The sequence below is a fragment of the Octopus sinensis genome, linkage group LG11, assembly GCF_006345805.1.
Source record: "Octopus sinensis linkage group LG11, ASM634580v1, whole genome shotgun sequence".
Taxonomy (NCBI): Eukaryota; Metazoa; Mollusca; class Cephalopoda; order Octopoda; family Octopodidae; genus Octopus; species Octopus sinensis.
The window spans coordinates 10,528,548-10,546,445 of NC_043007.1; the positions used below are offsets into that span (position 1 = coordinate 10,528,548).

Here is a 17,898-nt window from a genome sequence, read left to right on the forward strand (position 1 = left end):
TTATTAGGGTTGCTTAATCTGTTTTGCTAAAATTGCTGTTTCTTTTCAGATATCATCAGCAAAAAGTTACTTAAAATTCATTAAAATGACAGATGTATCGGAATTTCAAGGAGGTCAAATTCTTGGTACTCGTATGACAGGCGCTAGCGTAACGAAAACAGTCGAAATGTTTGATGTATCCAGAAGTACTGTCTAAAAAGTAATGACAGCCTTTGAGAAAGAGGAAAAAAACCTCCTCATAGAAACAAAACTCCGGAAGAAAGCCAAAACTTTCAGATAGGGACCGTTGGCCTCTTACACGAATTGTTAGAAAGGATTACAAAAGTACAGTTCCCAAAATTACTGCAGAGTTTAATGAGCACCTTGAGAACCCAGTTTCCACAAAATCTGTTCGCCGTGAGCTGCACAAAACTGGATTTCACGTGAGTGCTGCAAACAGAAAACGACAACTTTCAAAAACAAACGTTGCAAAGTGTTTAGAATGTAGTAAAAGCCTACAGAATTGGTCCCTAGAGCAGTGGAAGAATGTTATTTTCTCGGACTAGTCATTCTTTACTATATTTCCGACCACCAGCCGAGTAAATGTGTGAAGACAGCAAAAAGAAGCATTTGACCAAGATTGTATTCTTCCAACTGTTAAACATGGAGGATGATCTGTGATAATCTGGGGGGGGGGAGCTACGTCTTGGAAATCCGCCTGCCCAATGGATTCCCTTCATGGCAAAATTAATAGTCAAGACTATTTAAGCATTTTATCTGATCAAATTCATTCTATGTTTGCGGAACTGTTTCCAGGGGGAAACGCAATCTTTCACGATGATAATGTACCACTTCACACAATTAAAGTTGTTACTGAATGGCACGAGGAATATTATAGAGAAGTTGAACATCTTATCTGGGCACAACAGTCTCCAGATTTCAATATTATTGAAAAACTTATGGTGCATTTTAGAATAACAGGTAAGAAGTCCATATCCTCCACAATCATCACTACATGAAGTGAAGACTGTTTTAGCTGAAGGATGTACAAAAATTCCTTTGGAAGCAATTCAAACTTTGTACGAGTCCATACCTCATTGAGTTCAAGCTGTAATTACTGCCAAAGGCGGTCCTACCCCATATTAAAATTAATTTGCTTGAAATGTTATGGTGTTTCCATTATTTTGTCCAACCCCCATACATACATACATACATACATACATACATACATACATACATACATACATACATACATACATATATATAATATATATATATGTATATATATATATATATATATATATATATATTATATATATATATATATATAATATATATATATATATATATATATATATATGCATGTATGTATACTAAATTTAAACGATATTAAAGGGTACGAATTGACCACACAAATACGCTAGAAATAGCGATGGTCAATCCGCACCCTTTAACATAGTGATTTGTATAATTATAAATTTAGTATAAAATGTTACCTACAAGGTTTTTTCTTTCATGCTGACCACTTGATAAAATCATTAAAATGAGCTGCATACGGATCGGACTGTTTACAACATATCTTTGTACCATCAAATACTGGACATTAAATTCTTTGAATATTAATTTATTTGCAAATGGATCGCTAAATTATCAAATATATCTTTTAATTGACTTATATAAAATACATTTTTGTTACATAATTTCATCCTTGAACGTTAATTCACTGATTTTACAATTTTGTTGTTGCGCTCAGACGTTCACTCCTTTTTACACCCAGGAATTTACCTGATCGTAACAATGCATATACATAAACATACATACATACATACATAAACATACATACATACATACATACATACATACATACATACATACATACATATATATATATATATATATATATAATCAATTCAACAATGAAATAACGATGATATAATTAAATTATACCATATAGAAAAAACTTAAATATACAATAAAATATATACCAATAATTAAGTAAAGTACAAAATAATAAATAAAAAGAATATAATTGGCAAAAACTACATATGTAATTATATATATATATTTATATATATATATATATATATATATATATATATATATATATATAAAATATATTAGAGACAAAACCACTATTTTGCAAAACAAACAAGGAAAGACTTAATCAATACATAAAATTTTAATAAATAGTCAAAAAAACCGCCACTACAATCGTTTCTTGTCTTGATCGACAATCTTCAGGTGGATAACTGAATTATTGGAAGTCCACCTGAAGATTGTCTATCAAGACAAGAAACGATTGTAGTGGCGGTTTTTTTGACTATTTATTAAAATTTTATGTATTGATTAAGTCTTTCCTTGTTTGTTTTGCAAAATAGTGGTTTTGTCTCTAATAATATTTTATAATATTTTACTATAAAATTGGATTTAATCCTAAATCTGATTTTTTTTCCCTGTAAATTTGGATTTATTCCCTAATATTTATTATTATTATTATATATATATATATATATATATATGTATATTATATTAAATTAGAGATAAAACCACAATTAGGCAAATCAAACAGTGAAAAACATATGCCAATACATAAAATTAATCTAAAAATCTAAAAGTTAAAAATAAAAAAATTATTAAAATAATTTAAACTTATAAATTTTAAATATATATATACAAATATATATATATATATATATATATATATATATAGATGTATGTATATTTCTATATTTATATATTATTTTGTTTATTAATTAATTTATTTATTATTTATTTTTTTATTTATTTTTTTATATAAATATCAAAAGTATTAAAAGTTATCTTTTATTAAACTTTTAATACTTTTGATATTTATTAAAAAAAAAAAATAAATAATAAATTAATTAATTAATAAACAAAATAATATAGAAATATAGAAATATACATATATATATATATTTGTATATATATATTTAAAATTTATAAGTTTAAATTATTTTAATAATTTTTTAATTTTTAACTTTTATATTTTAAAATTAATTTTATGTATTGACATATGTTTTTCACTGTTTGATTTGACTCATAGTGGTTTATATATATATATATAATATTAGGGAATATTATTCCAAACTTACAAGGAAAAATTCAAGTTAGTAATACTAAATCAAATTTCACAATATATCATATATGTATATAAATTAGAGAAGAACCACCTATTATCAATTCCACAATGAAATAACGATGATATAATTAAATTATACCATATAGAAAAAAATTAAATATACAATAAAACATATACCAATAATTAAGTAAAGTACAAAATAATAAATAAAAAGAATATAATTGGCAAAAACTACATATGTAATTATATATATTTATTTATATATATATATATATATATATATATATATATATATATATATATATACAGTGATCCCTCGCTACTTCGCGGTTCAACTATCGCGGATTCACGACTTCGCGGGTTTTTAGAATATGTATATATGAACACCTAAAATTTTTCATTAAATCCTTTAAAATATGTCCTGGCGAACCCGGTTGCTTCTGTGGATGCCGCCCCAGAAGACGAAAATTTTAACTTGAAGGTATACTGGCGGTAGTACACAATTGCTACGTGCCTCCGAAATATCTAGAAAACATTGCAAGAAATGAAGCCTCCCACCATTAACGCGAGCTGAAAAAATTTGTGCTCCGAGGTTATTTACGACGACAAGAGATTTACACCTGCAGAAATCCAACACTCCGCAGTACAGAAAGCTTTGCAGTTGGCTGCGATCATTGGAGGTGACGGATTTGCAGACATGACCACGGGAGACGTCGGTACATTATTAGACTGCCACTCTCAGCCGCTAACCGACGCAAACCTCGAAGACTTGACGAAGTCGGCCAGCGAAGAAGAAGAAGAAACGCAGCAAGTTGTCGATCAAAGTGGCTTGACTTTGGAACGGCTGGCCAAGCTCTGCAACCTGGCTAAAGAATTGAAAGAGGGATCACGGGAATGGGAACAACGATATGGTTCGTTCTGTGCAATTTTGCAACAAGGTCGACGAAGTCATGAATCCCTACAAGATGCTCTTTGAACAGAAAAAGAAGCAGCGGCAGCAACTTCCTATTACAATGCTTTTGTAGCCTCGCAAACAAGAGCCAGTTCCTGCTGCTACTACTAGGGTTGTACCTTCGGAAGAATTGGAAGGGGTGTCCCAGGAAAGGGCACCGCCGTCAGCTTCATCATCATCATTTCTACTGCACAGCAAATTCATCACCATTATCATTGAAATTTTACTTCAACTTCTTTCGTGTTGAGTACAGTAAAAAATCTTTATTTTTTAAATCTAAAGTGTTATTGCTTAACAGTTGTCCTTGTTATTAATACACTACTGTAATGGGGGTGTTGTTAACAGTACAGGGAGGGTTTCAAAAATTCAAATGTACGTTAAATGAATACTGTAAATATGGTGTCCCTACTTCGCGGAAATTCAGTTATCGCGACCGGTATTGGAACCAATCTACCGCAATAAACGAGGGATCACTGTATATATATATATATATATATATATATATATATATATATATATATATATATATATATATAGGATAACGACTGAAATTCTCATTTTTTTATATATACGTTGTTATATATATTTGTTTTACTCTTACTTGAAAAAGTCGAAAAGACTAACCGTTACAAAATGTAGTTGTAGTAGTAGTAGTAGTAGCAGCAGCAGCAGCAGTAGTAGTAGTAGTAGTAGTAGTAGTAGTAGTAGTAGTAGTAGTAGTAGTAGTTTCACTTTCAGTATTAAACTACTGCGTAGAAAGATATGCGTGTACATATGTTTGTGTGTGTATGTGTGATTGAATAAATGTAATTACACGTATACATGTGAATGAGTAGTGTGTGTGTGTGTGTGTATGTGTATGAGTGGGTGAGATAGAGAGAGAGAGAGGGCGAGGGTGAGAGTTGGTGTTTTTGTGTCTCTGTGTCTATGTGGAGGTGAGTGAGTGTGGAAGTGTAAAGCAAACATTCTCTACTTCTCGTGTTTCTAAAGTGGCACAATGAAATGATATGTTTTAAAAGTAGAAAAATGCATTAAAATCTATATATATATAAAACTGAAATTGTCTGTATATGGCAGGTTTGGCAGCCTTCAACTAACACTATCTCCTCCGAGACCCTGCGGTGCAAGTTGACCAAAATTGAGAGTATGATAGAAGAAGGCTTGCTCTTCCTTCCGTAGAAGAAAAAATTCAAATCGGACCATGTTAACACCAAAAATTATTTACATCAAAAAGGTGGGTTTTTTTCTATGAAAATCCATATTTTTTTACGATTTTTTGACTGCTGTGTTGCCATTTTTCGGTGTATTTCAACCAGAAAAGTGTTCACTTAAAGAGAATAACAAGCTACATAATGCAAAATTTTTACTTTTCAAAAATTCCACTTCTAAAGGGTCGAAAAGAAAACAAACCCGAGCAACGCTGGGCTCTACTGCTAGTACATGTTAAAACGAAATCTTTTACAAGATTAAATGCAAATATTTCCGAGTTGAGAAAATAGCGTTCAATTTATGTTAAGATTATTGTTTTTACTATTGTTAACCTTTGAATCTTTCGGTAGTTTCAACATTCTCATCATTTTTAACTTTAACGAAGTTACATTTCAATTCTTACAATGTTTCACTGCTTTATTATTGATTCGTTATTTTTTTATTTGTTTCTTGATATTGTTCTTTTTTTTTGTCTTTGTTTCTTCATATTGTTCTTTTTTTTTTTGTCTTTGTTTGATTTTTTATTTCCTAGTTTTCATTAATTGGTCTTAAGGCTTCCTTCTTTTTGGACTTCCACCTTTTTTTCAAAACAGTGACAGATTTCCATTTGAAATTTGCTTGGCAGCAAAAGCCTCTCGTCTAATTCTTCTTGACTATACGTGAATGATTCGGTTTCATCTTTTCTATAAAATGGTATCTTCTCTAATGGGTTTTCGCTTCCAGCTCCAAAATCAAAAACAGCTTTACAGAATATTTTCTCATGTTTTCCGTCCTGGTCATTTTCATCTTCATTTGTGCCTTTGTATTTATAAGACCGATAGATTATATCCTTCAATTTCTTCCGGGCCTCTTTGAGACTTTCATTATCCTCATTCTTTAATATCTCCTCCAAAATACTATCTGTAAAATAAGTAAACTCCTTCATATCGTCGACCTTTTCGAAAATTTGTAGTTGTTCATTGGCAGAGTTGAAAACTTTATCAAGTAGTTTATTAAAAAGAAGAGCAGTTTTGTGTTTGCAAGCAGTTTTATGTTGTCGATATCGTGCATAAAACATATCATAGAAATTATCAAGACATTTGTCTCTGTAGCATATTTGATCACCTATTACTTTGGACATTTTCATCATTCTTTCGTGATCAAAGGATTTTCCAAAACCAAGAAAATGGGAATCTCTAGCTAGGTAATCCCATTTATCAACGTCGATGTTATAGGATTTATTGTTGATGATTTGGTAAAGAAATTTTGGTCTCTGAGATTTTTCTGGTTTACCAGTAATGAGATCTTTTATGAAATCAATTTCATTACGCTCAACTTTAATATCTTCGTTCTCTTTAAAAAGATGCTCCAACATTTCACATGATGCATCTTCATGTTCCCACTCTTCACCTCCAGCTTTCTTGCGATACTCGTTGATAATTTCTTGAAAGACATGAGAAAAAGGCGCATGTCCTAAATCATGACATAAACCAGCAATTTCAACACAAAGCATATCTCGATCAGATATTTCCAGATCGGGATTTTGCTGTTTAAGATGGCGAACCATTTTCCCAGCTAGGTAACACGTTCCTAGACAATGCTCAAATCTATTATGTGAAGCCGATGGATAAACGTAATTAACCAAACTTAATTGTTTTATATTACGTAATCTCTGAAATTGTGTTGTATTCATAATATCAACACAGAGTGGCGGAAGCTCCATAGATCCATGAATAGCGTCCTGAAAAACCTGGTCCCATTTTGTAACACGTGAGTAGGCCATTATTAAATTATCAGGAAAATATCTAACTTACTTTTTGGGTTGCCGTTTATGTTGCTTTTGTTTTGCTGGTGGTCGTCCTGTTGATGTTGCAGTGTGTGTTGGTTTTGAAAACTGGAGTAGAAATATAAATCAATCAGATATGTTCAGTACGATATTTCTAATATCTGATTTGAAAGATCTCAGTCATATTGGCATTTGGATGTCGGAATGCCTCAAATAATGTAACGGATCCAAATGTGTCTCCGTGGTTGGAAGCAAGACAATGGAATAAACAATGTTGCTATGTCAAAAGTTTATTTAAAAGTAAACCCAACAACCGTCACTAACAACACCACCACTGCCACCATCACCACCACTATCACCACCACTGTTAATACTAAACAGCAGTAAAAATCAGTGACTGTGAAACTAAAAATGAAACTTGTACGCTACTACTACTACTACTACTACTACTACTACTACTACTACTACTACTACTACTACTACTACAACTACTACTACTACTACTAGTACTACTACTACTACTACTACTACTACTACTACTACTACTACTACTACTACTACTACTACTACTACTACTACTACTACTACTACTACTACTACTACTTCTATTTGCGCAGTTTATATCTTAAGTCAGAAACTGAAAGTGCTGTTAATGGTAGCTCAGGATCAATCTCTACTCATGAACTGTTTAGCAAATGTTCACCACAATGTGCTGAGTCAAACTGGAGATTACGTGATAATAGCCTACAGTACTGAAATCATCGACAGCATTGTGGTTGTCTGCTCGAAACACGCAACAAACGAATACAAAACTGGACATGACTGAATAAGTCAGTAACTACATTAGAACATCTGTCGTCATTATTACATTCCCCTGCCTAAATACTGGTATGAATACCACCCGAAACCTATCACAGATACTATCATCAGCTACTATTCTGTTGGACTTTACCATCCGTACTGGTAGATAGATGCCGATTGAACTTGGTATAGTTTTGAAGCTGTAAGTTAAACTTGTACACTACTACTACTAAAACTACTACTACTACTACTACTACTACTACTACTACTACTACTACTACTACTTGTAGTAGTAGTATTTTCAGCCTTCTATTTCAATTTGTTTTATCATTTCTCTTTTAGGTAATGCTGTCCCTGCTAGGAATAGTACCTTGCTTCTTTCTAGGTACTTTATAGTACACTTCTAGAATCTGAATTCCATTCTAATGTCAGCGCTAAAACAGTGAACTGTGTTTACTACGGAACTGACTTTTGCCTCATCCATTTTATACACCTTCAAATCGTCCATGAAGAGGAAGTGATTGATTGTTTGAGATTTTCCATTTAGCTGATATCCAAGGTTCATTTTCCTAAGTACCAGGGCCAGAGGAATCATGCAGAAAACAAAAAGCAATAGAGATAAGCTATCTCCCTGAAAAAATTCCTCTTCTGATTCCCAGACTGCCCAAGCTTTTTCCGTAGGCTGTCGACTCAGTTTTCCACCCAACCATACTTCTCTTCAGAAAATATGTTACATTCCTCGCAGTTCCAAACAGATTCAAGCATAATCCATGAATGTGGAAACATGTCATAAGCTTTGCTATCGTCAATCCAGGCCATTCCCAAATTCGTTCTCCTTCCTTTACAATCTTGCATTACCATTTTGTCTATCAATGATTGGTCTTTGGTACCTCTACAACTCCTTCTACAACCCTTTTTGTTCCGTTGGTAACATATTGTTCTCATCAAGAAATGTGCACAGTTCTTCTCAAATTCCTCCTGACAGTAACTTTCACATTAATGGCAGGCAAGGAAATTGGCTTGTGGTTGTCAGCAGCATTTATATTTAATGCATCCAGGCACAACACAATCCATCCTTTTGTCAACTAACCCGAGATTTTTTCTCCATCGATCAATGCATTAAATTGCACTGCGATCACTTTATGGAACCTACTGATCTTTTATTCATCGAAATCCCAGTACATCAAGCCCTGGGCTTATCTTTTTACTCTTCTGTGAAGTGGATAGCCTCTTGCTGAGGATAAGTTGTTTGCTTTCGGCTGCAGAGCCCATTCAGATGGAGTATTATGTTGTTCTTGCTTACTCCATCTCTTACCCTAGAACTATCGACTTACATCATCATCAGGAACTAATCTTTCACGTTCTATAAGTTCTACTGGGCACTCTGTTCTAATTTCCCTTATATTCCTATTGAAGCCTTCTGATACTGTTCCCCAAGGACCCAACAATAACTAGCACTATCTTCATCTTCATTTTCCATAGCCGGGCTATTTCTTACTTAAGAGGGTTGTATCTGGCTATCTTTTCATCTTGCTTTTTGACTATTCGTGGGTCAAAGCGGCATCCAACATCAACTATATAGCACACGTGGTACATCTTGTCCACCACAACTAGGTCCGGTCTGTTATGCTCTAGCACCTGATCTGTTTGGACTGGGAAATCCCAGAGGATTTTGCTAGTCTCCGACTCCGCCACGCTCTGTGCTTTGTTCTCATACAACGCCTTGCCTCTTTCTAACCTCTGCCTTTCGCACAGTTTTTAATGTAGCACTTTCGCTACCTAGTTGTTTTGCTACAAATTGTAGTGTTTTGGGGCAAGTGCAGGGCATTCGTTCGTAATATGGGCAATGGTTTCATCCACTCTATTGCAGATGTGACACAGCGGAAACACTTGTTCATTCCTAAAGTTGACCCTCCAGTTCGTGACCTACGCTTGGTCTTGCACTGCCAGTATAGTGTTTTCGGTCTCTTTTTTTTTTTTAGGGTTCCTTTCATCAGCCAATCTCACCTATTTTTCCAGCAACTTCTGTTGTGGCTACATAGAATTGATTGTGTATTTCCTTCTTACGTAATTCTTCTTCATGTCCTTTCTGTACTTCTTCCTCTGTTTTCATTTTTTTTTCTGCTCTCAATACTCTCTCATTCCTAACTGTCACTAGCAAGGTTTCCTTACTTTGGGCTAGGTATTTCTTTAAGTTCCCGAGTTCGATACGCACGCAATCTTCCACTCTTATCACTCCCCTTCCTCCATTTGCTCTCTTCATGTATAGGCGATCAGTAACTGCACGTAGATGATGGGCTCTATGCAACGTTAGAGGCTTTCTTGACTTCCTGTCCATCTCCTTTAGCTCCTCTTCTGTCCACTTTAGGATACGAACTACTGCGACTGCGTGCGAGTTTATTGTGAAATTATGTTGCCGAAATTGTGTTTCCTTTCCTTGCTTCCTGGCCAGTATGTCGGGTTTAAAATTAGGTTGTATAAATGTACGTGGCCTGGTGTTGTCGTAGAAGCAAGGACGCTCGTGCAACATACAGGTGGTTAAACCTGGATGTAATAGCCGTCAGTGAGACCAGGATCGCGGGCACATAGGCCTTGGATCCCATTTTCGATGACTTCGAGATTTTCGCATCTCTTAGTCGACTGGAAATGGTAGGGGGCAGTGTCGTTCAGAAAAGGCCAGGATCTCGAGATACGGTCGATCTTTCTGGATCCGGAAGATAAGACGCTGGTCCGGGATATGAACGATAACGAAGGCAGTCCTTTTAGACTGGTCGCAGTGTACTCACCGACTGGAGTCGGGCAGCCGGCGTTCTTCAGACCTTTGTAAGAACGACTCGCTCTTTAGTGTTAGTGGGCGATTGGAATGCTATATTGGAGGCACATTTGGATTGGGTGGGGATAGTGGATGGGAATGTAGGGTGCGCAAGCCTCGCAAACCTGCGCAGTCGTTTCAAGCTGGCGGACAGGTTCAGATTCGATTTCCCGAATACTCCAGTGTGGACATGGGGAAATTGTGTCGAGAGATCCATATCATATCTAGATAGGGTATGTGATAGACCAGCAGATAGGAATACCATAGGTTATCCACAAATTGAATTCCTCGAATAGTAGCAGTAGAAGAAGAAGAAGAAGTAGTAGTAGTAGTAGTAGTAGTAGTAGTAGTAGTAGTAGTTGTGGTGGTGGTGGTGGTGGTGGTGGTAGTAGTAGTAGTAGTAGTAGTGGTGGTAGTAGTAGTAGTAGTAGTGTAGTAGTAGTAGTAGTAGTAGTAGTAGTATCATATAACTTTCACTTTGAATTTCACATCCGCACTCAAGGTTTACTATAGAATAGTATCAGCAGCAATAATAGTAGTAGTAGTAGTAGTAGTAGTAGTGGTGGTGGTGGTGGTGGTGGTGGTAGTAGTAGTAGTAGTAGTAGTAGTAGTAGTAGTAGTAGTGTGGTGGTAGTGGTGGTGGTGGTAGTAGTAGTAGCGGTAGTAGTAGTAGTAGTAGTAGTAGTAGTAGTAGTAGTAGTACTGTTTTTTATGGTGGTGAAGTGGTGGTGGTGTGAGGAGGTTGTGTTTATTTTTGAGCCATCATTTGATATAGCAACACCGTTTATTTTCTTGTATTGCTATCAACCACGGAGACACTTTTTGATGACTTATGTTATTTCAGACATCAGACGTCTAAATGCCAATGGAACTGAGATCTTTTCGAATCAAATGTTAGAAATATCGTACTGAACACGTCTGTATAATTGTTATTTTTTCTCCATATTTCAAAACCACACGCACAACGACAACGAGGCCACAAGCAGCAGCAACAACAATATATAAAACAACTAAAAAGTAAGTTAGATACTTTCCTGATAATTTCATAATGTCCTACTCACGCAGTACATATTGGGATCAGGTTTTTCAGGACGCTATTCATGGAGCTATGACGCTCCCATCACTCTGTGTAGATATTATGAATACAACTCAATTCCAGAGATTGCGTAATATCAAACAATTAGGTTTGGTTTATTACGTTTATCCATCAGCTTCACATAACAGATTTGAGCATTGTTTGGGGACATGTCATCTTGCTGGCAAAATGATTCGCCATCTTAAGCAGCAAGATCCCGATCTGCCAATATCTGATCGAGATATGCTTTGTGTTGAAATTGCTGCTTTGTGTCATAATTTAGGACATGGTCCCTTCTCTTACGCCTTTCAAAAAATTATCAACCAACATCGAGAGGAAAATGGAGGTGAAAAGTGGGAAAATAAAAATGCAACGTGCAAAATGCTGGATCATCTTCTTGAAAAAAACCCACATATTAACGAAGAACTTAAGTCTGATGAGATTGATTTCATAAAAGATATTATAATTGGTGAAACAAGAAATTCTCAGAAGCCAAAATTCTTTTACCAAATTGTCAACAATACAGGCTATAAAATCGACGTTAATCAATGGGATTACCTGGCAAGGGATTCCCATTTTCTTGGCATTGGAAAATCCTTTGATCACGGAAGGATATTGAAAACGTCCAAAGTAATTGATGGTGAAATATGCTACAGAGACAAAACTCTTGTTAATTTCTATGATATGTTTTATTCCCGATATCGATTACATAAAGCAGCTTACCAACACAAAACTGTTCTCTTGTTTAATAAACTACTTGGCGAGGCCTTCAGATCCGCAGATAAACACATGAAAATTTTCGAAAAGGTCGATGATATGAAGAAATTTACTTATTTTACAGATAGTATTTTGGAGGAGATATTAAAGAATGAGAATAATGAAGGTCTCAAAGAAGCTCAGAGCAAATTGGAGAGTATGTTTTACCGGTGTTATAAATACAGAGGTACAGACAAAGATGGAAATAACCGAGACGGAGACCAAGAGAAAATATTCTGTGAAGCCAATTTGGATTATGGAGCTGGAGAGGAAAACCCATTGGAGAAAATACCATTTTATAAAAAAGGTGAGAAGAAATCCTTCAAGTATAATCAAAAGGGATTAGAAGACAGGCTTTTGCTGCCAAAAAAATTTCATTTGAAAATCCGTCATTGTTTTGAAAAGAAAGTGAATAACAAAAATGAAGGAAGTAAGAAGAAAAAAGAAAGTGATTTTTAAAAACGAACAATAAATAATGAAAAAAATAACAGATAAGAAAGAATCTTGAGAAAAAGCAATAACAAAACAATCAGATCGAATATGAGGAAACAAAGAAGAAACGGATGTGTGAAATAAGAACTAAGACATTCTGAAAGATAAAAATAATACAAGTATATCGAAACTATTGACAGGTTCCAAGGTCAGAAATAACCATATAGAAATTAACATTTTTGTTTTCACTAGAAAATATTTTCTTTTAACCAAATCTTTTCAATTTTCCAATTTTTGTTTTAATTTGAAACATGTAATTTTATAACGCAACGTTAGAAATGTATATGAGGAAGTAAAGGAATTTTGTTCAAGATTTGGTAAAAGCTAGAAAAGGAAAGAAATATATTGAAACTACTGAAAAATTCAAAGGACATTTCTAAACGAACGATAATCTTTTTGTAAATTAAACGTATTTTTAATATAAGATATTTTCCTATAACTAAATGTCTTAGATTTATAAAAAAAAAACATAATTCTTTGCTTTTAAATTATACCTACTCATTGGGTCACGTTAGAAATATATGACAAACACCGTGATTTTTTGTTTTGGATTTTTGTAAAAGTTTAATATTCTAAAAATATATTGAAACTTTTCAAGTTTTCAAAGGTTAGAATGAATAAAAGAATAATAATTTTTTTCTAAATCAATCATTGTTTTATTTTTATTTATTTGCTTTCTCGAGAAATATCTTCTGTTTAGCAAACATCTTCGATTTTTTAAAAATTTTTAACATATATATTCTTACTTTTAAAACAAATAACTTCATTGTTTAATGTGAAAATGCATATTTGAGAAGTAGAGAAATTTTGTTTCAGATTTGGTTGTCATACACATACACATAAACTCTCACAGATTCACATAGATTAACATACACAAACACACATACATAGAAAAGGCACCTTTTCTCCCTCTCTCTGTCTCTGTCTCTCTCTCTGTCTGTCTCTCTCTCTCTCTCTCTCTCTCTCTCTCCACACAGAAAAATGAAACGCATTACTTACTCGGTTCAAGTTTCGGCGCCAAAAAGTTTCAAGAGGAAAGTGTATTTGTTTTTCAAATCTATTTTGCAATCTGGGTTTGATATACACAGAAATTTTAAGAGGTATTAAACGGATATTTAGTTTAATATTACTCTTTTAATTGTTTCACACACACATACACACACACACACAAATACAAACACTAGCGTTTCTTTTCATGAATTTTCTGTCATTCCTTATCTCTCCAGCCCAAGCTACGTTACTAGTAATTTCTATTACTTCAGCTTTTCCACTTATTCTTTTCAAACTTCTTTGAATTTTCAGTCTAATGTAATCCGCACTCTGAAAAATATATTTCTGCAAAATGTTATATAAAAATATGGGTAAGGCGCAGGAGTGGCTGTGTGGTAAGTAGCTTGATAACCAACCACATGGTTGCGGGTTCAGTCCCACTGCGTGGCATCTTGGGCAAGTGTCTTCTGCTATAGCCCCGGGCCGACCGATGCCTTGTGAGTGGATTTGGTAGACGGAAACTGAAAGAAGCCTGTCGTATATATGTATATATATATATATAAGTGTGTGTGTGTGTGTGTTTGTGTGTCTGTGTTTGTCCCCCTAGCATTGCTTGACAAACGATGCTGGTGTGTTTACGTCCCCGTAACTTAGCGGTTCGGCAAAAGAGACCGATAGAAAAAGTACTGGGCTTACAAAGAATAAGTCCCGAGGTCGAGTTGCTCGAATAAAGGCGGTGCTCCAGCATGGTCGCAGTCAAATGACTGAAACAAGTAAAAGAGTAAAGAGTAAGTAAAGAAACAGCGAAAGTATTTGAAGATGGTGCGAGGGCGAGTGCTCCACCCCACCCCACCTTTCTCCCACATTTTCCGGACAAAAAAAAATATATTGTGGCATCTTTGAAGGTCACTGTAATTTATTCAACGAAAGAAATTTAAAATTTCCAATGATTCCGGGTTGATACGAGGTGTGGGGGCGATCAATTAACTAACAGTTGAAAACGAGGTTTCTTGTAATCGACACATTCCCTCTCCAAAAATGGCTAACCTAGTGGAAAAATTTCAATCCATTATTATTATTATTATTAATTATTATTATTATTATTATTATTATTCTATGTTTGACTTTTGCTTTATATTTGTACAAGTTGGCTCCAAGTCTCACCCAGAGACCTCAAGAGACAACAGGGTTGGAAGTTCATGTTGTTGTTATGCCTAGTGTGCCATATATTGGGGGGGGGGGTTGTACTAATGAATGCCTAAAAAAAAGGGTTTTTTTAATTTAAAAAAAAAATTTTCTTTATAATAATATTTATTATATATAAATAATAATAATTATTATTATTATTATTGTTACTATAACTATTGTTATTATTATTATTATTATTATTATTATTATTATTATTATTATTATTATTATTATTATTATTATTATTATTATTATTATTATTATTATTATTATTATTATTATTATTATTATTATCCTTAATATCATTAATATTGTTATTGCTATTATTATTATTATTATCATCGTCATCATCATCATCATTATTATTATTCTTAAGACGGTGGCTGGCATCATCGTTAGCACGCCGGGTAAAAGGCTAAGCGGCATTTCATTCATCTTTACGTTTTCAGTTCAAATTCCCCAGTGGTTATCTTTGCCCTTTATCATTTCGGGGTTCATAAATTAAATACCAGTCTAGTACTGGATCGATGTAACCGACTATCCAAGAAATTCTAGGCCTTGAGCCTATAGCAGAACGGAATATCATTAAGCCGGCAAACCTGTAGAATAGTTAACGCGCTGTGCAAAATGCTTAGCGGCGTTTCGTGTGATTTTACGTTCTGAGTTCAAATTACACCGAGGTTAATTTGCAGTCCATCTTTTCGGGATCGATAAAGTACCAGCCGAGCACAGCACACCAGTGGATGTAATTACCTTACACTTCTCCAAATTAATTGCTGGCGGTGTGTCAAAAGTTGAAACTCTTATTATTTTATTCTATAATTTGAACCTGATATCGAGGCTTTTAGCTATTAGCCTGTTCTCTATCTGAGATCTAAGACTAGTAGCTATGTTATAACGATTGTAATTTTCTCAAGAGATGAGCTGTTGAGGTTTTGAGGTTAGTGCCATATTTAGGACATTGTGTATATTTAATTTTTCAGATATTTTATAGATGCAGACTAAAGACCCTAATTTTTCTGCAATACCTAGTGTCTTACTACTACCGTTAGAATATCTATTCGGTTTCCACATTCTGTTAATTCTATAGGTCACTGTATTTAGCAAACTTCTCGAATTTTTTGACTGATCAGCTGGTAATACTAGATGGCAAGCATTTTATCGGTGATGTTTGATAATAATGTCAGGTGAGCTAGTATCAGTCCAACACAACAGTAACTCTGTTACGTTCTGTAACTGGTTTCGGGTGGTGTTCTTAACAGTTTTTAGGCAGGAGAATGTCATGAAGACGACAGTTTTTTTTTAATGTAGGTACGAACCTATTTAGTCATGTTCAGTTTTGTACTCGGGTATTACGCCGTTAGAGTGGACAACCACAATGTTGTCGGTGGCTTAAATACTGTAGGTTATTATGACATACTCTACAATTTGATTCAGCGCATTGTGCAGATAGCTTTCTTAACTGTTTATGAGTAGAGATTGATCGTGAATTGCTATTGATAGCACTTTCAGTTTCTGACTTGGGATATAAACTGCGCAAATATTAGTAGTAGTACTAGCAGCAGCAGCGTACAAATTTCACTTTCAATTTCAAAAACAGCACGCAAGTTTTACTGTTGTTTCAAAGGAGCAGCAAGTGGTGGTGGTGGTGGTGGTGGTGGTGGTGGAGGTGGTGGAGGTGTTGGTGGTGGTGGAGGTGGTGGTGGTGGTGGTGTGGTGGTGGTGGTGGCGGTAGTAGTAGTAGTGGAAACAGCAGCAGCAGCAGTACTTTTCTTGGAAAGAGATGTGGTGCTGGTGTTAGGGCGTTGTGTATATAATTGAGCCAACTTTTGAGATAGCAACACTGTTTATTTTCTTGTGTTGCTATCGACCACGGATTACTTTTGGATCGCTTGTATTATTTCTGACATCAGACGTCTAAATGCCAATGGAACTGAGATCTTTTCGAATCAAATGTTAGAAATATCGTACTGAACACGTCTGTATAATTGTTATTTTTTCTCCATATTTCAAAACCAACTCACATGACGACAACGAGGCCAGCAGCAAGGAAATTGCAATATAAAAAGCAACTAAAAAGTAAGTTAGATACTTTCCTGATAATTTCATAATGTCCTACTCACGCAGTACATATTGGGATCAGGTATTTCAGGATGCTATTCATGGAGCTATGCAGCTCCCATCACTCTGTGTAGATATTATGAATACAACACAATTCCAGAGATTGCGTAATATCAAACAGTTAGGTTTGGTTTATTACGTTTATCCATCAGCTTCACATAACAGATTTGAGCATTGTTTGGGGACATGTCATCTTGCTGGCAAAATGATTCGCCATCTTAAGCAGCAAGATCCCGATCTGCCAATATCTGATCGAGATATGCTTTGTGTTGAAATTGCTGCTTTGTGTCATAATTTAGGATATGGCCCTTTCTCTTACGCTTTTCAAGAAATTATCAACCAATATCGAGAGGAAAATAGAGGTGAAAAGTGGGAGAAGGAAAATGCAACGTGCAAAATGCTGGATCATCTTCTTGAAAAAAACCCACATATTAAAAAAGAACTTAAGTCTGATGATATTGATTTCATAAAAGATATTATTATTGGTGAACCAAGAAATTCTCAGAAGCCAAAATTCTTTTACCAAATTGTCAACAATACAAACTTTAAAATCGACGTTGATAAATGGGATTACCTGGCAAGGGATTCCCATTTTCTTGGCATTGGAAAATCCTTTGATCACGGAAGAATGATGAAAATGTCTAAAGTAATAGATGGC

General features: G+C 34.6%; 1 protein-coding gene across 2 annotated transcripts in view; it reads right to left on the reverse strand.

Annotated features, from left to right (window-relative positions):
* Positions 1-5,620: 5,620 nt before the first annotated feature.
* Positions 5,621-17,898, reverse strand: part of LOC115217206 (deoxynucleoside triphosphate triphosphohydrolase SAMHD1 homolog) — a 29,992-nt gene continuing 17,714 nt past the window's right edge. Inside the window, exons 2-3 of one of the 2 annotated variants that reach the window (XM_036507061.1) lie at positions 5,736-6,174; positions 5,621-5,701 (exon numbers count right to left, since the gene is read on the reverse strand). In XM_036507061.1, coding sequence (XP_036362954.1) covers positions 5,779-6,174 — 396 coding nt within the window. In that variant the 3' untranslated portion in view covers positions 5,621-5,701; positions 5,736-5,778. The other variant, XM_029786845.2, reaches the window with a different exon arrangement.